At 34.2% G+C, this 26,162-nt stretch overlaps 2 protein-coding genes across 2 annotated transcripts; one reads left to right on the top strand and one right to left on the bottom strand.

Annotated features, from left to right (window-relative positions):
- Positions 1-3,162: 3,162 nt before the first annotated feature.
- LOC128185219 (putative nuclease HARBI1) lies at positions 3,163-4,842 on the top strand. The gene is made up of 3 exons (XM_052854870.1): positions 3,163-3,577; positions 3,780-3,895; positions 4,076-4,842. The coding sequence occupies exons 1-3, from the start codon at positions 3,163-3,165 to the stop codon at positions 4,235-4,237; spliced, it is 693 nt and encodes a 230-aa protein (XP_052710830.1). The 3' UTR covers positions 4,238-4,842.
- A 1,953-nt stretch (positions 4,843-6,795) lies between these two features.
- LOC128185220 (uncharacterized) lies at positions 6,796-10,210 on the bottom strand. Its single transcript, XM_052854871.1, has 2 exons — positions 8,570-10,210; positions 6,796-6,825 (listed from the first exon to the last, which is right to left on the bottom strand). The coding sequence occupies exons 1-2, from the start codon at positions 10,139-10,141 to the stop codon at positions 6,796-6,798; spliced, it is 1,602 nt and encodes a 533-aa protein (XP_052710831.1). The 5' UTR covers positions 10,142-10,210.
- Between the last annotated feature and the right edge of the window lie 15,952 nt (positions 10,211-26,162).

Genomic DNA, 26,162 nt, shown 5'->3' on the forward strand with positions numbered 1-26,162 from the left:
CATTTCCACGCCTCAACCATCAAATCAAAAAACATCAGCTTCCCATCTTTTAGAAAACCGGCCACCACTCCCGTAAACCTAGTGCTAACATCCAAAGTTCTATCACTTTCAACGTCAACCAGTTCATCTTCACTCTATTCTCTCACTTTTTAAGATTCAAGTACCACAGTACCATGTATTGTACCGACACCAAATATGGACGAAAAGCTCAAGAAGATAAATGAGTCAGAATAAGAGAATAATTCTCAATGTTGGGGGGGGGGGGATGTAATCTGAGACCGTAGTGTCAGCCCTGGAGGCAAAACCGCAGTCGGTGTTGGTAAAGATGATACCACCTGGCGGTGTGAAGCCCTACAGTGTCGATAATGTGTATACCTATTTTCTCAACAGGAATCCGCACAACTTCAAAAACATCTTAGATTACTTAAGAAAAGGAGGAGACCTTTCCTTGGATGCCCTGCCCCTGGATCACAAGAACTTTCGCCAAATCTGCATGGAAGCTAAATTCAATGAATTAAGACACCTGGAGTTAATTTGTGAAAAGAAAATCATAGAAATCAAGAACCTTGACTTAAGTGCGGAGTTGGCTGCACTCAGCAGAATATATATCATTCGAGGAGGAGGGTAGTGTTATGACCCATGAACATTCCTTATTAATTTATTGATTAATTTATTCCATTATTATTAAAATACAAAGTTGTTTATTTATTGTTGATATCTGTTGTTATAGTATGTTCTTATGTAATTGTTGGTAGAAAAAGTATCTTATTATATAAAGGATTTGTTAGCGCATGCAAATCTTGATGTTTATTCTAAAGTACTGTATTACAGTGTTTTATATACAAGGAATTCTATCCAGCAGAAATACTAAGGGGAAATTATTCAACTAGCAATAATAAACATCAGAACAACTACATGTATCGGTCGTCTATATCTAACAACAACTCTATTTGCTATGAATTAATGCGTCTTGAGTACTCTTGGCCAAAATGATCGCTTACAAGGTATGTCGACACGTGCTCAGCACCTCGCCGCTTCACAGAACTATTTCCAGCTTTACATACCACATATCAGGATGTTTAGACAGAATTAACACAATATGCGTTTTTTTTATTACTTTTGAATGTTAAGACAAATACTTGTTAGCTGCATCATCGTCTTTTTGAGCGGAATCCCTGTAATGTTTTTTACTTCATGAATATTGATAAGCGGGTCACATGGTAAAGACTCTTTAAGGCCGGTCCGATCAGATCTTAACATTTCGGTCACTTCTTGTTTTGAGATGAGCCAGTTTCAGCTCTTCCAGCCCGACTTCCCGGCAACGAAGGTGGATATTTTGCTTCTCTATTAGAAAGACATATCTGAACATAGGTTCCATTCATGTTAAGGTTTCAGTAGATCTTCATCATCACCTTCTGCGTCATATTCAGCATCTCTGTTCACCTTCCTCAGAAGGTGCAACTAAATCAAGTTCAACATCTTTTAACCCCTACTACTAGAATTAGAACTTGGTTTATGATATTGATATAGTTCATCAAAAACGTAAGTGTTTTTATCTAGTGCACCTTAATAAGGTGTAAGTGTAGTGTAAGTTATAGTAGTCTACACCTTCTATTCATAAGTCAGCACCTTTCCATACGGCCTGTACCTTCTACATTTAGGTATAAAGATTTTATTGAAAGTTAAATGTATATAACCCCGGCTCCCACCACTTGAAAAACTACCGAGACCTTATTAAAGTTAAAAATAGCGTACTAGTATTTTAAATTTCAAAAAGGTACCAGTTGCGTTTCAATATATATGGATGTACATTTTCATAGTTTTTTTAATATTTATTTTAATTGTACACTTATTACATATACGCAGGTTATGTGAATTTCCTGCCGGCCTTCGTTGCAAATTATATTTTATTATAATGGTCATAAAACAGCTCATGTAATGTTGTTTATAAAACAAAAAGTACCTGGTGCATATTTGCAATTGAATTAAAAAACTTTATGATAAAATATATCGATACATTCTTCTCTAGACTCTATAGATGGAGTACTCACTCCTGGCTCTATCAGGCTAGGAGGTTATAAACGCTAGCTCGGGCTCCAGCTCCAACTCTAGCTCGAAAAGCAAGTTTGGAGTATGGCTCCAAATAATTTTAGGTTATAAAATCTGGCTCGAGCTCTGTCTCCAAAATTGGCTCCAAAGCTGTCTCGAAAATTTCGAGCTAGAGTACATACTCGAATTGTGGTTATAAAACTTTCGAGTACGGAAAATATACTCCAAATGGAGTATGTAAAGCTTAAATCTCGAGTAAGCTAAAGAGCTTACTCGAGTAAGCTAAAGAGCTTACTCGAACTTTCAAGTTTGTACTCAGAGTGTCGTCTGCTTTCATAGAAATGGCTGCTGTCACAACTGACCTGTTGTGATGGGTTCTTTTAACATTTACCCCTTAAGAAATCATATGGATGACTATTGTTTTCCAATAAACAACAACAGCATAAAAAATAAACAATAAATTTATCTACATATGTACAAAGAAATTATTAATCATAGTTTTCAACGGGCCTCCATAATCTCGTGCGTCTTTCTACCACGCTCCACCACTTTCCACCACGTTCCACCACTTTCCACCACGTTCAACCAAAATCCACCCGTCCCCTCAGGTTAATTATAAAATTGATCACTGAGTTGTGGCAATAAAAATACAAAAAATGTAGGCAATCAGGTCTCGCAACGCCAGCGCCAACAAAATCCACACAGGCTACATTTTCCCTAGATCACACAGCAGGGGAGACACAAGAGACACACCCAAGTTCACACAGCAAGGGCTTAACATACACGAAAATACTGCTCGGCGTCCAGACCTCTTCTCCCCAAAAGTCAGCCCACACCCCATATATATAGTCATCAAAACTAACCAAACAAGTTTTACTACTCTAGATACTAAATATAGCGACATCCGGCAACACCCCTCATACGCTTCTTCGTAAACCTGCCAAACAGGTTCGAAGAGAATCCCAATCTAAATATAGTAACATCGAGAACGGAACAACCCAGTGACCAATAAAGCGTAAATAAATATAACTTAGATCTATAAACGATAACTCTTACATTAAATATAGTAGACAAATATAAAACCAATTATAATAAACAAATATCATTGGTATAATGTCTATTGTGACAGCTGCACATCAACGCATAGCCAACAGAGAACGCGTTCCGCGTAATTTTAGGGATAGGTCAAACCCACTGGAGGACTTGTCAGCTGCTGACATATTTGCAAGATACAGGTTTCACCCAGATACCATTATGGATCTCCTGAGGCAGCTACCTGACTTATCTACTCCTACAAAGAGGAACCTCCTAATTCCACCCCTCCTTCAGCTGCTTGTGACATTGAGATTTCTTGGTACAGGTGCCACCCACATCCTTGTTGGTGATGATGTGAAGATCTCAAGATCAACAGCAGGGCGATGTATAAGGCAGGTATCGGCCCTTATTGCAAATTTGGCACCAAACTACATCAGCTTTCCAAGGGGAGATCAGGCGCACCAAGTGATGCTGGAGTTTGCACAAATTGCAGGTTTTTACCAAGATAACTATAACGAAAACAATAACTCTGATCAGTACTTTTACTTGGAACGTAGCTTGTTTAGGAAATGATTACTTTACCCTATTTATATACATCGACCCTTTAAATGTAGGAGGAGTGAAAGTTCAGTGAATTTTTACCAGTTCAGAAAATTTGTTCTATAATTTCATTTACCTAAAAATGTGCCTCACAGGTTTTCAAAAAGTGTTGGGTTGCGTAGATGGTACACATGTTCGAATGATCAAACCATCAGGGCCTCAAGAGGCAGATTTCGTAAACAGAAAACAGTACCATTCATTAAACGTGCAGGTACCGATAAATTAGCTTGAAAGCATTCATGCACAAGGCATTCAATATATATTTTACATAACCAAGACTCTTGTTGTCCAAATTCAATAACTGACTTAAATCTTGATATTAATTAAGAAATACATATATATAAGTCGTGTACCAGGTTAATTTCATCACCCCTTCCCTTTTCTCATGCAGATGGTATGTGACCCAGCTTTCAAAATTACAAGCATATGTTGCAATTGGCCAGGTGCAACTCATGACAACCGGATTTTCAAAATGTCTTCATTGTGCCATCAATTTGAACGAGGTAAAAGAAGTTGTTCGTTTATTATTGAGACCTTGACCTTTCAAACATGACCCTATTTAACAAGAGACCTATGGACCACATTGTTTAACTGATTTTTGAGAAAAAATAAAAAACTAATAAATATTAAATTCATTGCTTATAATTTAATTTTCCTACTCTTCATTGTAGATAAAAACGGTCATTCGACCTTTAAAATGACGTAAAATTGTACAAAATTCAAACATTACGTCAGGCGTATTGATACATTTTTGACGTTAGCCTTACTATGACGTAGGCAACATTCTTTATATGATATAAAATTATTTTTTCAGCCAATCAGAAAGCGCGTTACAACCAGAATTAAATAATATCGGTGTATGACTGTTTAAGGAAGGAGTCTTTTCTGGTTTTTGACTTGTCAAACGTAAATTTGATTAAATGTTCTAAATTTGATTAAATGTTCATTAAATCAAGCTGAAAGGAAATTAAAATAGTATATTTTCTTTTTTTTACCTTCATACAACTTGGCATAGAAAAAGTAATGAATGTTTAGAATCTAACAAGGACTATATTTTTGGCGTAATATTGGCGTAGGAAAATATCAAATGTTTCGCAATTCAGAATTGCTGCAGATTAATGAGTCTGTTTTAGCATTTTAAAAACAATAACATTAATGTTGGATTTTTTTTACTACTGACAACTAATAAAATGATACATTGGTTTCAGAATATGTTTTTAAAATACAAATTTTTGTACAGAAAAAAAGTTTTTCTCTCTTATTTAATGGTAAAAATATTAGTTTTTCAGTCAACTTTATATCTTTATATTAAGTCTTCATAATACTTAAAAATCAGAAATATTTTATTATTTGAAGCATAAAAAAATAATCAAAACTAGAACTTTTTTTTGTCTTCAACAAAAAGTAAGGGCTTTTCGACAGCCCTAGTTTCCTTTTTTTATTTAAAGTGTCAAAAAAAATACATCTCTAATCTATTTCCAAATTTTCTGAACACCGTGGTATAACCAGTTGCTTAAATAAGAATTCATTTCAAGAAATCATTTCAAAGTAAGTATTCATTCCTTGGACGCAAAACTTGGTATGCGGAGAGTATTTGTGCTCTACATTCTTAGAGCAAAGCGAGATAACTCTTCCAAAAAAAAATTTTGAAATTTAAACAAGTTATGATCTTTAGGCCCTTCAAACCCCTATAAGGAGTCAAAAAGTGGCCCCTCGGACCATAATTTTTAAATTGTACTCTTTATTCTGAACTATTAACCGAAAAGATTTTGAAAATCGGATGAAAAATAAAAAAGATACAGCTAAAGGGCTGTTTTCAATTTTGACCCCTCTAGATCCCTTATTTTTCAAAATTTTAATCCCAAAACCTTTTCCGGTCTCCGTATTTGGTCCTTCATTATAAAAATTAATTATGAAAATAATTACTTGAAAACTCTTTGAGAAAACGTGGCACGCGTGAATTCAGTTTAACATTAAAACACCCATAGACAATTTTTAATCAACTTATAAAACCGGAAGTTCTCAATGGTTTCAAACGAAACTTTAAATATATGATAATTATGACAGTTTTAACATTTCCCATTCCTCATTTAACAAATTTGGTGGTTATTTCAATTTTTACTTTTTTCATCCCCCCTTTTTTCATAGTTTGAAGTCTAATATCTCGAAAACAGCAAGAGATAGAAAAAAGTTGTCGCTTACAATTTTGTATATCAGACTATGAAGTATCTAAATCCAAAATTTCATAGTTTATAATAAAAAAATAAAATAGATACAAAGGTCCTTTTAGTATTTTGTTTTTATACATGTGTAAACCGGAAGTATATAGACCGGAAGTTCAAAAAGGGCTTACGGGAGAACTAAACAATTGCTAAAAGAATCTAATATTAAATTTTTATTTTTCGGTTCCGTTTTCAAAAAATCAATGACGAAACTTTGTCGAGAAGAATAATAATAATAAAACAGAACGAAAACAATAGGTCTTTTCGACCGAAAGTCGAAAAGCCCTAATTCCTTCGAAATTTAAGAAAATTAGAGGAAATGCGGGCTAAGCAATATTAGTTTTAGTATAAATATTTATTCCAATTAAGTAGTATAAGCTAATAGACATTCTGATATTCTATCATTTTAGTAAAGAATAGAATCTTCAAATTTTAAACAAATGTCTACAAAACTACAAAGAGCTACACTTATGAATAAGATTATTGTAAACTATATTATATATGAATAAATTCATTAATTGTATAGTATATAGGAATAAATTCAATTTGTTATATCAATATTATTTCGAGGTTTATTCTCTCTCTATAACATTCATTATTGACAGTAAATTATTTTTATTAATTTGTCCTAATTTAGTCTTTAAATATTCCATTTAAACCTAAGTTAAGCTTGGGGGCGCAATGAGGGAAAATGAAACCCTTATCCAAGCATCTTTTACAGATGCTATTGATGAGGGTAATTTTTTAATTTAGCCGAAAGGCTTCGAGGGTTTAAATACCCTCCCAAAGTGACTTTTACATGTATCTACGTTTAGTTTTTATTTATTTTATTTTTATCTAACCGCTTGATAACAAATTTTTAAAAAAACAACAAACATAGTATTATGCTTCAAATTAGACTCGGATAGTGGTCAGCAATCTAGAAATAGCCAGTTATGAAAACCACTCAGGTATGAATACTTTTTAGGTCTACTGAGTGCTATCCGTTTTCGTCCGTCGTCGTGCATTGTACGTCGTCCGTTAACAATTTTACATGTTTAACTTCTTAAAAACTACAAGGCTGATTGTTACCATTATTGGTGTGAGGCATCGCTATAGTAAGAGGAATCTAAATTGTGAAATTCATGGCTCTACCACCGCCGGGGCGCCACATGTGGGGCCAAATATGCAAAAAGCCAAATTTTCAAAAATCTTCTTCTCTACTCCAACACATGTGAGGAAAATACTGATTGCAAAGTTATGATGTCCATGAAGCCCTCTACCAAAATTGTGAAATTCATGGCCTCTGGGTCATGGATTCTAGCTCTTAAGAGGGACCAATATGGCCATATAGTAAAAATGTATTAAATCTTTAAAAATCTTCTTCTCTACTACCATATATATTTGTTAAAAACTAAATGCATGATTATGATGTCCATAATGCCCTTTACCTAAACAGTGAAGTTCATAACCCCTGGATTAGGGTTTCAGGCCAATATAGCCATAATGTTAAAATGTATTAAACATTAGAAAATCTTCCATCTCTATTCCCATATATATTTGTTAAAAACTAAATGTATGATTATGATGTCCAGGAGGCCCTCTTCCAAAATTGTAAAATTCATGACCCCTGTATCAGGGGTTCAGGCTCTAGGGTGGAGCCAATATGGCCTTAAAGTAAAATTGTTTTAAATCTTGGAAAATCTTCTTCTCTACTCCCATGTATATTTGTTAAAAACTAGCCTGGTTATAATGTCCATGAAGCCCTCTTCCAAAATTGTGAAAACCATGACCCCTTTGTTAGGGGTTCCGGTCCTAGGGGTGGGGCCAATATGGCAATAGGGTAAAGGCCGGTATCTTCGGACAGTCTGGTGCTCTTCGGAAATCAGATTAGGTTGGAGTTTGAGCACCTTGACACGATCGTGTGAGTGAATGTGCATCGATTGTGAAAACAACAATACTTACGAAAAATCTAGAGTTCCGAATGATGTTATCATGTTAACAAAAGAATATAAAATAAAAACCAAGACGTAACAGAGGTCGGTAAATTCGGACAGCAAGTCGGTAAATTCGGACGGTCAGTCGGTTAGTTCGGACATTGATAGAAAATTAATAATTATGCGTAATATTTTAAAAATCTATGCACAGATATACGTATTATGGTATTGCATTGTAATTTAATTGTTTTAAAAATAATGGAATAAAAAAAAACATTTTGGATTTCTGAAAAAAAAAAGAATTGCGCTCATATATCAAATTATCCTTGTTCTTTATTTCGATGTTTCGTTTATTTGAGTAATGAAGAGAAAAACAAAAAAGTATCATTTTCATTTAATTTATCAACAATTTAACAAAAAAGCTATAAGTTATATACATGTAAATATATTTCATTTGAATTAATTCAACACCGGAAGGCAAACATTGAAACATCATGTAGTGTATAAATTCTAAGCTGTTTTTTTCTCTCTTTTAAGTTTGTTTTGTTCCCTCTTGAGTTTTCTGTTTTGTTTTTCCTCCTCGATTTTCTTCTTTTTCTCAGCAACTGCCCGTTTTTCATTAACAACCTCTACACTTGTAAGTAACCGATGCGATGTAATTGCGCGGCTTTTCTTTTTGGATTCGACTGCAGTGCGTGGGGCATTTACGGATGGAGAAAAGATTGCGTCTATGTGTTCATTCCAAACCGTGTCCACAGGCAGTGTAGCGACGCCTTCGTTGTCAGCTGTGGCAACCACCTGAATTTCGCCACTGTTAATCAGCTGTAGTAAATAGCTGGGATCATCTACTTCAAAATTCTGCGAAGACGACGTTGTGGGCAGTGATGTAGTTTGAAGGGGAAGCTGCTCTAGAGATATGATGTTTGGCGTGGGCTGGTCATGACTTACTGAATCAATAGGAGGCATTGTAGATGTTGCATTGTGCATGGGTTGTGACTCTGTTTCTGGCGGGATGGGCATATTGATGCTTGGAATATTTTCATTGTCGGCGGCACTTGGAGATGGCGGTCTCCCTAAAGCTGCCGGTGTTTCCGCAACGGGCATGCTTGTCTCGTAAGCTGAGCTCGGTAAATATGCCGATGTCGGAATCGCATGGGGATTGAGTGGGTAGATCCCACAGGCCCTGAAGCCACTCTGGATGTTTTCTTTCGTAATTGCAGCCTCCCATGCTTTAGAAAACATTTTTGGAAACGTCCATTTGTTTATTAAGTTACTCGGATTTTCAGACAAAAATTCAGAACAAACCCTGTTGTACGCCTTATTGAACGGACCGAATACAGTTCTGTCTAGGGGTTGCAAAAAGTGAGTGGTATGGGGAGGTAGTGCTAATATATGTATATTTTCCTCCGCTGCAAGTTCTAGCAAGCCGAGTGTTTCGTGAGATCCGTGGCCATCCAGAATGAGAAGTTGGGGTCTCTCGGGGCCACAGTGCGCTAGAAAAACCTCCCGAAACCACTGTTCCCCCAACTCCTCATTCATCCAAGCCTTTTCATTGTAGGTCCAAACTGAATTTTGGGGAGACTCGGCTGTGTTGAAGCCGAATAAAGACTTTTTAGTCTTGCCCTTCACTATAAGCATAGGGGGCATGGAATCCCCAGTGGCATTTACGCAGGCCATGATTGTAATATTGGACCTGTCATTGCCAGTGCGGCCAACAACAGATTCGCTGCCACGTCTGGCAATGACATTGACGGGCGTGTGCTCTAACTGCTTGCCGGTTTCGTCGCAGTTCCATATATTTTCTGGTTTCTCTTGCAAATCAAGGTTAACAACTATTTTAGATAGGTCTGCGAAATACTTATCTACTACACAGCCATTAAGCATTCTTGCACGTACTGTGCCGAGCTTTTCTGGCTTCCTTAACGCAACCTCGGGGTGCCTTTTTTTCAGACCTTCCCACCAGTGTTTAGATGGTGTGAAGTTTTTGAAACCTGTAATTTTGTTCCTTTTACAAAGAACAGCAGCTCGATGAAGGAGTTGTTTTCTTGATATACCGAAACCCTTCTCAGCACTTTCAGTAACATTTTTTATAATTCTTTTTTCAATTTCGTTCGAGAGAACAGGCTTTCTCCCAGGCTTTGCATCGATAGTAACTCGTTTCGTCACTCTGTCGTGCAAAGTTGACTTGTGTACATTAAACTTCTCCGCGGCTTTTCTTAAAGACAGAGCCCCCGATTGTACAGCTTTTACCGCCTGCTCCATAACTGAGGGGTCATTTTTTTGGTAGCTCCCCCTTGTTTTTGCCTTTTTTCTGGCCATGCTGAAAGAAAATTTTCCCTATTAAAAAAAAAACAATAAAAATTAATAGCATCGGAGACATTTAAAAAAAATCAACATAGATGTATAATTATAAAAAGCAAACGTTACTGAATAATTAATTATCTAGAAAAATCTGGAAAAAATATAATTGCAAATTGTTTTTGAAAATGTTTTACCGTTAATAGACTTGATAAATTTTCAAACTAACGATAAAAAATTCACTTTCTATTTTTCTTACATTTTAAAAAAAATGTCCGAAATTAAATGACTTTGAAAAAAATTCGTCCGTTAATTTCGGACACTATAAAATACCAATGTTGCTTTAAAAACAGCATGATTTAACACTTAAAACTATGTTCATTTCCCTTAAAAGCACAATATGATAATCAAATTGTTTGGGAAAATTGTGTATTGAGTGAAAAAAAAATATTACTTACCTAATCAAAACTTTGGAACGAGTCCTTGAAATTATCGCGGTCGACAACTGTTGTATCAATCCGGAAAAAGAAGTTTTGTTTTTTGCTGGTTTTAAATAATAACAACAACACATCCGGATAAAAAAGGTAAGTCGTACAACTTTATTTCTAATATTAACCGAAAGTGAAAAAGAGAAAGCAAGTGTGTATTTGTTGAAGGTAAAGGACTGAATTTAACGAGTCCTGTCCGAATTTACCGGCTGTCCGAAGATACCGGCCTTTACCCTATAGTAAAAAAAATTAAATTTTAAAAAATCTTCTTACCTACTCCCACACTTGTGGGCAAAAAACTGAATACATGGTTATGATGTCCACTTACCCCTCTACCTAAATTGTGTTTATGACCCCTGGGTCAGGGGTTTTGGACATGAGGGGGAGGGGCAATATAGTGTAAATGCATATAATGTTTAAAAATTTTCTTTATTCTCACAAATCTGTCTAAAAAACTGACTTATAATTATGTTTACCAGGAAGTCCTCTACTGAAATTTTAATTTTTATGCCCCCTGGATAAAGGTTTGGACTCTAGGGCAGGGCCAAAATGGATGTATAGGTGTTAATGCATATAATGTTAAAAAAAATATCTTTTTTACTCCCACAGACCTAAAAGGAAAACTGAATTCATGATTTTTAAGACCAGATCTATAAAATTTTTGCCAAAATTATAGGTTTCACAGTTCTTTTTAAAAGATTTCAGGCAGGGAGGTGGTCGTCATTACGAATTTATAATTTTTCTACTCCAGAATGAAACCTAATTAATTAAATGCATATTTGAGACTCGACAAGTTTGTGTACGGGTTATATGCTACTCAGGTGACCGTTAAGGCCAATTGGCATCTGTCGATGTGAGGCATCTCTGTGAAATTCATGGCTCCACCATCCCGGGGCATCACAAGCATATCATGCCAAGGACACATGTACAATCCCACTCGCCAGGTTGGACAATTGATTGTGAATCTCAACCTCTCTGTTATCCCCTACTAATTGGGCAAACAGGCTTGGCTTGATCGATGATGTTGCCCAGGAAATAATCGAGACAATTTTAGATAATAAATGTGTACCAAAATTCTTTACAAAGGTATTATCAAATTTAATTTATCAAATATCCAAATTTGTTGTTGGAATATGCCCATTCTTGAATGCATAAAAAATCAAGAAACTCAAAGGCTTTTCGTAGCAGACTCGAGCAATGTTGCAAGGTAAATCTGCTCTCTAATTAAACCACTTAATGTACCATCCTGAAACAATAAAAAAAAAGTTATAAGCTTTGATTTAATATCTAATTGGCTTCAGATGGCTGTTTTGTACACTAGCAGTACTTTTGATGTGTTTTGGACGTAAAATTACCACATATTATTACTCACATGACCGCTTGGGTCCCGACATAGAGCTTCTCTTGTCCGTCTCCATTTGCTGTTATTCGTTTCCACTGAGTCTCCAGATCTGTTGCTGACTTTCTCAAGTTGGGGATGAGCGTTCCTCTGATCTTTTAATGTATAATTGAAGATTGTATTAAATATATCAAATTGTTTCCTCCAAGTTCTAAACTGAATTCGTAATTTTCAAAAATCTTCTTTTCTTCTCCAACACGTGAGGAAAAAACTGGTTGCATGGTTATGATATCTACTAAAATAGTAAAATTCATGGCCCCTGGGTCAGGGGTTCTGGCTCTCGGGTACAAGCAGATGTATTTGTGGTTTTGAGGTCATTTAAAAAATTCATTATTGCAAGGGCATAATTATGTCAAAATTCACAACTGAATTATAAAATAACTTGATCTTATAACGTAGATTTTGAAAAACGTTGAGAACTTTGTAAGTTAAGATCATTTGTTAGTAGAAACCGTAATCTATAATGCATATGTTGAATATTTTGAAGGTCACAAGGTAAATTTCATTAAAAAAAATTAATTTCAATTGTAAGATTTTTACAAGGATCGTAGAAGTTTTTAAGTTACATGTACATAGCATATTTCAAATTCATAATATGTAAAAGTTTGTCAGGATCAGTTAAGTGTATGCCCTTGCAATTAAGTGATTTATTTAGGTACTCAGCTTTAAGATATACGATGTTTTACACAAAACCGAGGTTGCCTCTTTATACGATGCAAACTTATAACAAAATGAAAATAAGACTATACTGGTACTGTACCAGTTATCGGCTAAGACCAGTTATCGGCTAAACTGAGGGTTCGGGTTTATAGCACGCGACTATCCGAGATTTTTTAATTCAGTCGTCTGTTGCGAATAAAGAAAAGTATGTTTGCTTGAAAACTTTCCTCAATATGTTTTAAACATGAGCTTCAACGATCATTGTTTACCGCTAATTTACATCTTTGCACTTTCAGCTGTGGGGGAAGTGACGTAATAAGTTAAAAATAAAATATGACCTCTTTGTGATACGTAATTATATCCCTTCTTTGATTTGATATATAATATCAATACACATAACATTTATAAACAAAAGGAACTTAAAAAATTCCGAGAGATCCATTGCGCAGTTGAACGCCTGATAGTATAATCATGCATTGATTAGCGTACGCACTGGCGGATTTAAGGGGGGGCGTGGAGGGCGAACGCCCCCCTAAAATTTTCAAAGTATGCATGACTGTAGATGATTTGTTAAATTTTACATAAAAAAGTTAGCATTTTGTGTTTCACTTTATTTATAATTATGCCTGACTCAATGTTACACCTCATTGATACACCAGGGGCCCGTTTCTCAAAAAGGCGTAAATCTGGGCCTAAGTTAGTCCGACTAACGAAGTTACGCCAATATTTAGTCGGGTCTAAGTTGCGTTTCTGAAAGAGGCGTAAGTTAAGGTTTAAATGTCGAAGAACTTAGACATCTCCGCTGAGTACTAAGCATGCGCATATCGTATTTTGTTTTGCTTTGAGGCTATGATTATATGTGGTGGATCAATTTCCAATTCATATATATATATATATATATATATATATATATATATATATATATATATATATATATATATATATTACATGTACCCGAAAGTACGCATGTTATTCTAAACCACTGTGCATAGTTCAAGTCGTTCATAACAGTGTATATTTATGAAAGTAGAACAAATGCCTATACACTTCTTAACATAATGAAATTTTAGAGAAAAACAGTTGATATGAAAGCGGCATATATAAGAGGTTTCAGAAATCAAATATATGACAATTCAATGCATTGTAGATGATGTTGAGGCACAATCGTACATATTAATTGAACGAAACATTACATAGAAATTAACTCCAGTGTTCGTGTAAACTTCAAATATTTGTAGAATACAGGGACGGGGTACAGTAAATATGCCCGCATTTATCTGCAGAATGATAAGTATGCTTCATATAGATATATGTAGACACTTTCAGATGCTGGGATAAGGCTTGATTCTTTTTTACCATATCACTATAATATTTGTCGAAAATAATATGACCATGGGTTATACACAGCAACCAATTGAAATCGAAAATATCTAGTGTATAACTAACATTACATGAAGCTTGTCCATGTCTACAGATGGAAGAAAAGTTCCATCCTCTGTTCCAATATTGAAAGAATGTAGACATTGACATGGAAACGATTCTTGGTTTTCTGCTATTCAAATGATAATAGTTTTGAAAGATATTGTCAACAATTTATAACAAGACAGAAATTATCAACATTTGTGGCCGGGGTCTCCCCAACTCCCTTTCCTGTTTTTGGTTTAATCGATTGATTGTTTTGTTTTTTGTTTTTTCGGGGGGGGGGGGGGGTGGGGGGGTGGTTGAAAGTAATATATACTGTATACAGGGAATTATTCGCCCCCGTTTAATTTCAATTATTTCACCCTCGTTTTCAGCGGGTGAATTTAAGACTTGTTGATTTTCACTGCCTAATATTAAGTAACTTAAGTAACAACTTTGACTGGGCGAATTCATGACAGAACGAAACTGTTTGCAAGTGTAGAAGGGTGGAAATTACACGGGACAAAAATAACCCTGTATACAGTATATTGATTAAAATAAGTATATGACAAATGCACACTAGTTAAATTTGTAAACAATGCAAAATGTTGTAAAACTACGCTTTTGTATTGCAAGTCGACAACTTCGAAATAAAAAAAAAAAAACACCCCTTGATATACATATATAATGAAACGAAACTATCATGAATTCAAGTAATTAAAGATCAATTCAGTTAAATGAATACAAATAAACAACACATATGCATATGCACGAAGATCATCGATAGTACATGTAAACCATACCTATTTAAAATGAATTACAATCGATGTTTAATATGAAGGAAATTGATCACTTAATCGTAGAATTAATTAGATTAATGAATTTGAGCTCCGAAAATTTAAGGTGTGCATGTGAAATTTTAGAATATTCAAGAACCTTGACAAACGCTTGTCGATAGATCTAGAATTGATACACACTCTGCACGCTTCTAAAACATATTTTTAAGTAATATTTTAACAAAAATTGATTGTACATGTATCTACATCATGTAAATGCGAGGTCATAAACATTCCAAATACATGTAGCTTTCATACGGTTTTGTAAAGATACTAGGAGTAAAAAAATGAAAATGAGAATGTATACGTGTAGTAAAGTTGTAAGTAATATACATGTAGGTAAAGAATATACAACAACACACAAGGACAAATTACAACTGTAAACGTTTTGAGTTGCTCCTATTCAAAGGTGTATTCTCAATATTTTGAAATCAGTTTCGTTTCATAGGTTCAAATTTGATTAGAAACATTAAATTCTAGTCTCTGCTTACCGAGTATTGATTTAAAAATCAATAATCTATTCGTACTTATGTATACATCTATCTTGTTGGGGAATACATGTTTAATTTATTTTAGAATTATAGCATGTTTTTAATTATAATTGTGTTTATATCATTTATCGGGGTATACCCATCTTTAATTTTTCATACTTAAAGTAGATTTCATTAATGAGTAGTAATGTATATTATATGCGTTTAATAAGGTAAGCCCATTAATTATCAAATTGATTTAATCTTAATTTATTTAGAAATAGGAACAGTTATCGAACAATAGGTATCTTTTAAAGTTAAATGTAAATGTACAAATATTTCAATAAATGTAAATGTTTACCTTAATAACACGTAAAACAAACCAAAAATTTAAATTCTCTGTTTATTTTGCCTTTAAAACAGAACACTCGCCATTTTTGTGCACAGACTAAGGACTTACGCCTACCCATTAGCAGGCGTAGATTTAAACCCAAATTTAGTCCCGACTAAGTTTCCGCCTTTTTGTGAAACGCAACTTAGTCTGGTTTTGAGGTTTAGTCCCTACTTTAGTCCGGACTAAGCTTACGCCTGGACGTAGGCCTTTTTGAGAAACGGGCCCCAGCTGTGCTATGCCGATTGTAATTCTGCTGCTCTGTAAACATCTGATCCTAATGCATATTGACAGGTTCTGATAACAAACCAATTATAAACTGTGTTTAAAACAAGCAGTGTTGGTCATTTCATTATGGTGGCTGCATCAAATTCCCCAGGGCCCTGAACTTGGGGCTTCGACCAAAAATCGACTGGAAATCCCAGCAGTTTTGCTTCAAGTGTAGACTGCGCTGTCATTTCCCTATTGCGATGCAAGCAAAAATTTCTGAATATTTAAAAGCTGGTCGAAGGTAAATATATAATTGCATTTAAAACCAGATGGTCTTTGTGCAATCATTAATTAATTACTGTATATTTTTTGAATTTTTTTCTAGGTAAATAGACTATTTTGATATAAGAATACTGAAGATTTGATGCATCAGAAATTTCTAACAGCTAATAGAGGGTCGGATACCGTAACGTCATTAGAATGTTGTAACTTTGATAACCTGGTTAGTTTTTGGAGTTCATAAATGCTTAAAATATTTTGTTTTTAATCCAATACATGTATTAGGTATAAGATTAGGTATAAGTAACAATATGTGTCAAATTGTTATATATATGTTATAGGCTTTTGTGTAAAGGAAGTAAGCACCGAGGGGAAATAGTAGATGGCAGGGGCCCGTTTCTCAAAAAGGCCTACGTCCAGGCGTAAGCTTAGTCCGGACTAAACCAGGGACTAAACCTCAAAACCAGACTAAGTTGCGTTTCACAAAAAGGCGTAAACTTAGTCGGGACTAAATTTGGGTTTAAATCTACGCCTGCTAATGGGTAGGCGTAAGTCCTTAGTCTGTGCACAAAAATGGCGAGTGTTTTGTTTCTAAGGCAAAATATATAGATAATTTTATTTTTTGGTTTGTTTTATGTGTTATTTGTACATGTATGTATAACTTTAAGAAATACCTATTGTTCGATAACTGTCTCTATTTCTAAATAAATTAAAATTAAATCAATTTGATAAATAATGGGCTCACCTTATTAAACTTATATAATATACATTACTACTCGTAATGAAATTTACCTAAAGTGTGAAGAATGGGTATACCCCAATAAATGATATAAACACAATTATTTAAAAAATGCTTTATTTCTAAATTAAACATTTATTCCCCAAGAAGATAGATGTATATAAGTACGAATAGATTATTGATATTTTTTATCAATTCTCAGTAAGCATGAACTAGAATTTAATGTTTCTAATCAAATTTGAACCTGTGAAACGAAACTGATTTCAAAATTATGAATAGGAGCAACTCAAAACGTCTACATTTGTAATGTGTCCTTGTGTGTGGTTGTTTGTTCTTTACATATACATGTATTACTGAAAACTTTACAACACGTATGCATTATCATTTTCATTTTTTTTGTTGCTCCTAGTATCTTTACAAAACCGTATGAAAGCTACATGTATTTTGGAATGTTTATGAACTCGCATTTAGATAGAATCAATTTTTGTTTGTTAAAATATTACTTAAAAATGTGTTTTAGAAGGTGCAGAGTGTGCATCAATTTTAGATCTGTTGACAAGCGTTTGTCAAGGTTATCGATTATTATAAAATTTCACATGCACACCTTGAATTTTTGGAAATAAAATTCATTAATCTTATTAATTCTAGGATGAAGTGATCAATTGGATTCATATTTAACATCGATCGTAATTCTTTTAAAAAAAAGTATGGGGCACATGTACTATCAATGATCTCCGTGCATATTCATATGCATTGTTTATTTGTACTCATTTAATTGAATTGATCTTTAATTACTTGAATTCATGATAGTTTTGTTTCATCACATTTAAGATGTACGTATATCAAGGGATTTTTCTTTATTTCGAAGTTGTCGACTTGCAATACAAAAGCGTTGTTTTAGCAGTTTTACAACAGTGTGCATTATTTACAAATTTAACTAGCTTGCATTTGTCATACTTATTATATAAACAATTGTATACACCCCCCTCCCAATAACCCAAAGCAGATAGGGAAAAAAAACTCACATGCACTTATTAAAACCGCAAAGATACAAAATGTCTTATCCGGAAGGGGATAGGGGATTTTTTTAGATAAGGCATCTAAAAAAAATCCCCTATCCCCTTCCGGATAAGACATGTTGCATTTTCCATTTAACTTGTAAAAACCTTTTATTTATAAAACTTTCTTTAAAAAGGAAGAAAGTAAAACTCACATGCACTTGTTAAAATCGCAAAAATGCAAAATGTCTTATCCGGAAGGGGATAGGGATGCAAAATGTCTTATCCGGAAGGGGATAGGGGATTTTTTTAGATAAGGCATCTAAAAAAATCCCCTATCCCCTTCCGGATAAGACATGTTGCATTTTCCATTTAACTTGTAAAAACCTTTTATTTATAAAACTTTCTTTAAAAAGGAAGAAAGTAAAACTCACATGCACTTGTTAAAATCGCAAAAATGCAAAATGTCTTATCCGGAAGGGGATAGGGGAGTTTTTAGATGCCTTTTCCATTAAACTTGTAAAAACCTTTTATTTATAAAACTTTCTTTAAATAGGAAGGGTGTTCTTAGATACCTGCTTTTATATCTTTATTTTAATCAAGATACTGTATACAGGGTTATATTTCCGTCCTTCTACACTTGCAAACAGTTTCACTCGGTCGTGACTTCGCCAAGTCACAGCTGTTACCTAAAGCCCCTTTCACAATTGGCGCACGACCACTTTACACCACTTTGCGATCGAAATTTTTTAGCTTCGCATGAGCTGTCGCATACGTTGCACGAGCTCTCGGATTCGTTGCATACGTTTTACTGGTCGCATCAAGTCTCCTCTGAATAGTGGACATGCACACTATTCAGACGCGACCGAACGCGATCCAAATTATCGCAGTGCAACGCACGAACATTAGTACGAACGTTTTACAACGTTTTGTGTACTCGCAAGAGTGATACACGATTTATAAAGATCGTAAGATAAATCGCTGGTGTTTAAGCGTCTGTTTTGCGACCGTGAGACTGTTGCTCAACATGTCTCATGTAATCTTGCAACGTTTTACTACCATTGCACGACTTATCAGCTTCAATATGCCATGCTTTTCTACTAGTATATATACCCTGTATAAGTATCTCCGTTTCTGAACAAAATTTAAAATATACATTTATTGCATGATGGTGAGGGAAATACATGTATGAAGATTTATTCCCTCAAGAAAACTCATATTTCCCGATAGAAATTTGTTTTTTCTGGGGAGTAAGTCTTCATATTCCCTGAACATTAATGCAATAAACGTTTTATTATACCAAACAACATATGATTACACAAAATACGTTGATTTCTAATAATGTTTGACTTTTCAACAGTCGCAACATTAACGTCGTGATTGTTTGATTTCCCATGTAACTGTCTCACTTTTCTTTCATAAATCATAGATAGTTAAGTTGGTTCTGAGATATAAAGAGAATCATAATGATTAAATATTTTTGATTTAATCATATTTGTCTACATCGTTTGCTCATATAAGCTTTTTCATGCCTATGACATCGCCCTGTCACGTGACTTTCTAGACCAATCAGATACATGTATAATAGAATAATATAATATTGAGGTATAATAATAAATGCTGCTGCATACCTGTATCTTCTTAGGCGGCATCTTTTTTCGCTTTCAACTATGTCTACTGAATATGGGCGGTGTATATACCCCCTTTGACTCGCACGATCATTCGTACCATGGAACGCATAATCCCACGTCAAATCACACTGGCGCACGTTCAATCGTCCGATCACCTAGTCTCTCGCGCGTTCCTATCGTTTTTTGCTTTCACTGTACAACAGTCGCATACAGACGCAAGATATATCGCAAGATTTAATGCGTTTACATCGCACAACGCTCGCTTAGATCGTGCGAAATTCGTACGAATACTTTTTTCATATGCGATTATTTCGGCAACAATTAACGATTCATATCTAATATTTTCGGTCGCACGAATATTTGGTCGCTTCTGCTCGTGCGCCAATTGTGAAAGGGGCTTAAGTTACTTAATATTAATTATTGAAAATCAACATAAATTTGCCCGCTGACAACGAGGGTGAAATGATTGAAAATTAAACAGGGCGAATTATTCCCTGTTTATGGATGGTGAATATTACTTTCACCCCCCCCCCCCCCGAAAAAAACAAAACAAAACAATCGATCGATTTAAACCAAAAACAGGAAAGGGAGTTGGGGAGACCCCGGCCACAAATGTTTATAATTCCTGTCTTGTTAATTGTTGATATTAATATCTTTCAAAACTATTATCATTTGAATCGCAGAAAATCAAGAATCGTTTCCATGTCATTGTCTACATTCTTTCAATATTGGAACAGAAGATGGACAAGGTTCATGTAATATTATTTATACAGTAGATATTTTCGATTTCAGTTGGTTGCTGTTATACTCATGGTGATATTATTTTCTATAAATAATATAGTGAACTGATAAAAAAGAATCAAGCCTTATCCCAGCATCTGAAAATGTCTAAAGATCTACAGTGTCTATGAAGCATACTTCTCATTCTGCAGACGTATTGGGGCATATCCACTGTACCTTGTCCATGCATGTATTCTATAAATATTTGAAGTTTACACGAACATTGAAGTTAATTTCTATGTATTGTTTCATTCAATCAATATGTAAGATTGTGCCTCAATATCATCTACAATGCATTTAATTGTCACATATTTGGTTTCTGAAACCTCTTATATATGCCGCTTTCATATCAACTGTTTTTCTCTAAAATTTCATTATGTTAAGAAGTGTGTAGGCATTTGTTCTACTTTTATTAATATAAAATGTCATGAACAGCTTGAACTATGCACATTCAGTGGTAAAGTATAACATGCGTACTTTCGGGTACTACATGTACTATGAATTGGAAAATTGATCCACCACATATAATCATAGCCTCAAAGCAAAACAAAATACGATATGCGCATGCTTAGTACTCAGCGGAGATGTCTAAGTTTTTCGACATTTAAACCCTAACTTACGCCTTTTTCAGAAACGCAACTTAGACCCGACTAAATATTGGCGTAACTTTGTTAGTCGGACTAACTTCAGCCCAGATTTACGCCTTTTTGAGAAACGGGCCCCTGAAGTCTGCGCATATCGTATTTTGTTTTGCTTTGAGGCTATGATTATATGTGGTGGATCAATTTTCCAATTCATAGTACATGAGCTCGAAAGTACACGTTATACTTTACCACTGAATGTGCATAGTTCAGGTTGTTCATAACAGTATATATTAATGATGCCTACACACTTCTTAACATAATGAAATTTTAGAGAAATTGTTGATATGAAAGAGGCAGTTATAAGAGGTTTCAGAAACCAAATATACATGTATGACAATTAAATGCATTGTAGACGATATTGAGGCACACTCGTACATATTAATTAAACGAAACAATGCACAGAAATTAACTGCAATATTCGTGTAAAATTCAAATATTTATAGAATGCAGGGGCAGGGTACAGTAGGTACGTCTGCCGAATGATAAGTATGCTTCAGGGATAAGGCTCGATTCTTTTTTAACATATCACTGTATCATTTATATAAAATAATCTGACCATGAGTTAAACGGCAACCAACTGAAATCGAAATTATCTACTGTATACATAACATATACATGAACCTTATCCATGTCTACAGAAGGAAGAAAAGTTCAATCCTCTGTTCCAATATTGAAAGAATGTAGACAATGACATGGAAACGATCTTTGATTTTCTGCAATTCAAATGATAATAGTTTGAAAGATATTGTCAACAAATAACAACACAGGAATTATAATCATTTCAGGCCGGGGTCTCTCCAACTTCCTTTCCTGTTTTTGGTTTAATAAGTTGTTTTGTCTTGGTTTTTTTTTTTCGGGGGAGGGTTGAAAGTAATACACATTGTATACCGTATACAGAGAATTATTCGGCCCCATTTAGTTTTCAACCATTTCACCCTTAAGCTTGTTGTCAATGGGTGAATTTAAGACTTTTCCATTTTCATGATGTTGTTTATATCATATATCTAAAATCAAAGACTTTAATTCAAATTTAAAATCCAAATAAGGAATATAATGTATCATGAAGAAGCTATAGATTTTCTTTTTATATGTGTTAAAACTGTAAGAGTTGTAGGACTTTGTTGACAAACCATCGTCATTTGAAAGACAGTAGAAGGGAGTCTGTCGTCTGAAATGAAGCACTATCTTCTAGAATTCAAAATTATCGAGAGAGAAACTTCCCTCCTACGCAGCTTCGTTATGAGTCATATTCTTTCACTGTGATTTCGTAAGTTTCTAGTCAGATTCCATTCATAAAGATCCATACTGTTATAGCAACTAGAAAGTTGTTTGAGAACGTACATGCATGTACATGTAAGCGCGTCCATTACTTTAATCCCTTAATTTTTACAGTCATATCTCTTGGTTTCTAAGATTAAGTCTCGTTCCATCTTCTCTATATCCTCCATAATTTAAACGTTGATTGATATTAAATAAAGCGTGCTATTGTTCTAAATACACAACCGTTGTGTGGGTTACCTCCCCTTACCTGGATACACATCACTCTTTGACGCTATTTTTGAATTATTGTTTTTCAATTTTCGGTAATAAATAAAAATATTCCGACGTGTACGGTGATAATTTGTATTATATATTCGTAATTCTATCGTTATTTCACAAACTAGTCTGAATTTAAAGCAGATATATATGGAAATTATCGATTTCAAATTTGAGGGCAATACACCCCCTTGACGACGGGCTGAGACAGAGAAATATCAGCCCCGACAGCCCTAGCTTTAGGTTGCTGTCTCACCTAGTCCAAAACACGTGTATCAGGGCTGATACACTACTAGGTGTATGATATACAAAATAACCCTGTGTACAGTATCTTGACTAAAATATAGATATAAAAGCAGTCATCTAAGAACCCCTAACCTATTTGAAGACAGTTTTATAAATAAAAGGTTTATAAAGGTTTAATGGAAAAGGCATCTTAAAAATCCCCTCCGGATAATACATTTTGCATCTTTTCGGTTTTAACAAGTACATTTGAGTATTACTTTTTCCCCCCTATCTGCTTTGGGTTATTGGGGTGGGGGTGTTTACAATTGTTGATATTATAATAAAAATGACAAATGCAAGCTAGTTAATTGTGTAAATAATACACACTATTGTAAAACTGCTAAAATAACGTCTTTTGTATCGCAAAGCGACAACTTCGAAATTAAAAAAAAATTCCTTTGATATACATCTTAAATATGATGAAACAAAACTATCATGAATTCAAGTACACTAATTAAAGATCAGTTCAATTATATGAGTACAAATAAACAACACATATGCATATGCACGAAGATCATTGATAGTAAACCATACCTATTTTTAAAGAATTAAATCGATGTTCAATATCAACGCAATTGATCACTTAATCCTAGCATTTATAAGATTAATGAATGTAATTTCCGAAAATTCAAGGAGGTGTGCATGTGAAATTTTAGAATCTTCAAGATCCTTAACAAACGCTTGACAATAGATCTAAAATTGATACACACTCTGCATTCTAAAACATATTTTTCAATTGTATCTAAATGCGAGTTTATAAACATTCAAAATATCAGGCGGCTTCCAAACGGTTTTGTAAAGATACTAGGAGTATTGTAAGAAATGAGAATGCATACGCTTACAAAAATTGTAAGTACATGTAACATAGGTAAGGAACATACAACCACACACAAGGACAAATTACAACTGTAAACGTTTTGAGGAGTATTCTCAATATTTTGAAATCAGTTTCGTTTCATATGTTAAAATTTGATTAGAAACATTAAATTCGAGTCTATGCTTACTGAGTATTGATTTAAAAATCAATAATCTACTCGTACTTATATAATATACATCTATCTTGTTGGGAAATACATGTTTAATTTAGAATTATAGAATCTTTTTAATTATTGTTGTTATATCATTTATCGGGGTATATCCATCTTTAATTCTTCATACTTATAGTAGATTTCATTAACGAGTAGTAATGTATATTATATGCGTTTGATAAGGTAAGCCCATTGATTATCAAATTGATTTAATCTTAATTTTTTAGAAATAGGAACAGTTATCGAACGATAGGTATTTTTTTAAGTTATACGTACATGTACAAATATTTCAATAAATGTAAAGGTTTACCTTAATAACACGTACAGACCAAAAATTAAAATTCTCTGTTTATTTTGCCTTAATAACAAAAAACTCGCTATTTTGTGCACAGACTAAGGACTTGCGCCTACCCATTAGCAGGCGTAGATTAAAACCCAAATTTAGTCCCGACTAAGTTTCCGCCTTTTTGTGAAACGCAGCTTAGTCTGGTTTTGAGGTTTAGTCCCTGATTTAGTCTGGACTAAGCTTACTCTTGGACGTAGGCCTTTTTGAGAAACGGGCCCGTGGGGCCCGTTTCTCAAAAAGGCGTAAATTTGGGCCTAAGTTAGTCCGACTAACAAAGTTACGCCAATATTTAGTCGGGTCTAAGTTGCGTTTCTGAAAGAGGCGTAAGTTAGGGTTTAAATGTCAAAGAACTTAGGTATCTCCGCTGAGTACTAAGCATGCGCATATCGTATTTTGTTTTGCTTTGAGGCTATGATTATATGTGGTGGATCAATTTCCAATTCTTAGTACATGTACTTGAAAGTACACGTTATACATTTTGTACTATACCACTGAATGGGCATAGTTCAGGTTGTTCATAACAGTGTATATTAATGAAAGTAGAACAAATGCCTACACACTTCTTAACATAATGACATTTTAGAGAAACTCTTGATATGAAAGAGGCAGATTTAAGAGGTTTCAGAAACCAAATATATGACAATTTAATGCATTGTAGACGATATTGAGGCACACTCGTACATATTAATTGAACGAAATTAATTCCAATATTCGTGTAAAATTCAAATATTTATAGAATGCAGGGGCAGGGTACATTATATACATGCCCGCATACGTCTGCCGAATGATAAGTATGCTTCAGGGATAAGGCTCGATTCTTTTTTATCATATCACTGTATCATTTATATAAAATAATCTGACCATGAGTTAAACAGCAACCAACTGAAATCGAAAAAATCTACTATGTAAATCACATATACATGAACCTTATCCATGTCTACAGAAGGAAGAAAAGTTCCATCCTCTTTTCCAACATTGAAAGAATGTAGACAATGACATGGAAACGATTCTTGATTTTCTGCGATTCAAATGATAATAGTTTTGAAATATATTGTCAACAAATAACAACACAGGAATTATCAAAATTTGAGGCCGGGGTCTCTCTAACTTCCTTTCCTGTTTTTGGTTTAAGTTGTTTTGTCTTGGGTTTTTTTTCGGGGGGGGGGGGGAGGATTAAAAGTAATATACATTGTATACCGTATGCAGAGAATTATTTGGCTCCATTTAATTTTCAACCATTTCACCCTCGTTGTCAATGGGTGAATTTAAGACTTGTCCATTTTCAATGTATACGTAATATTAAGTAACTTGAGTAACAAGTGTCACAGGGCGAATTCACGACAGAGCGAAAATGTTTGCAAGTATAGAAGGGCGGAAATTACATGGGACGAAAATAACCCTGTATACAGTATCTTGACTAAAATATAGATATAAAAGCAGTCATCTAAGAACCCCTAACCTATTTGAAACAGTTTTATAAATAAAAGGTTTATAAATGTTTAATGGAAAAGGCATCTTAAAAATCCCCTCCGGATTAATACATTTTGCATCTTTGCGGTTTTAACAAGTACATTTGAGTATTACTTTTTCCCCCCTATCTGCTTTGGGTTATTGGGGTGGGGGTGTTTACAATTGTTTATATAATAAAAATGACAAATGCAAGCTAGTTAATTGTGTAAATAATACACACTATTGTAAAACTGCTAAAAATAACGTCTTTTGTATCGCAAGTCGACAACTTCGAAATATAAAAAAAATTCCCTTGATATACATACATCTTAAATATGATGAAACAAAACTATTATGAATTCAAGTACACTAATTAAAGATCAGTTCAATTAAATGAGTACAAATAAACAACACATATGCATATGCACGAAGATCATTGATAGTAAACCATACCTATTTTTAAAGAATTAAA

This window comes from Crassostrea angulata, chromosome 5 (genome assembly GCF_025612915.1).
Source record: "Crassostrea angulata isolate pt1a10 chromosome 5, ASM2561291v2, whole genome shotgun sequence".
In the NCBI taxonomy this organism is placed as follows: domain Eukaryota; kingdom Metazoa; phylum Mollusca; class Bivalvia; order Ostreida; family Ostreidae; genus Magallana; species Magallana angulata.

Coding starts and splice junctions, on each gene's coding strand:
- LOC128185219 (XM_052854870.1), top strand. CDS start 3,163: ATGTCTATTGTGACAGCTGCACATCAACGCATAGCCAACAGAGAACGC. Junction 3,578..3,779: donor GGAGTTTGCACAAATTGCAG/GTTTTTACCAAG, acceptor TGTGCCTCACAG/GTTTTCAAAAAGTGTTGGGT. Junction 3,896..4,075: donor ACCATTCATTAAACGTGCAG/GTACCGATAAAT, acceptor TTTCTCATGCAG/ATGGTATGTGACCCAGCTTT.
- LOC128185220 (XM_052854871.1), bottom strand. CDS start 10,141: ATGGCCAGAAAAAAGGCAAAAACAAGGGGGAGCTACCAAAAAAATGAC. Junction 6,826..8,569: donor CTACACTGCCTGTGGACACG/GTTTGGAATGAA, acceptor GGCTATTTCTAG/ATTGCTGACCACTATCCGAG.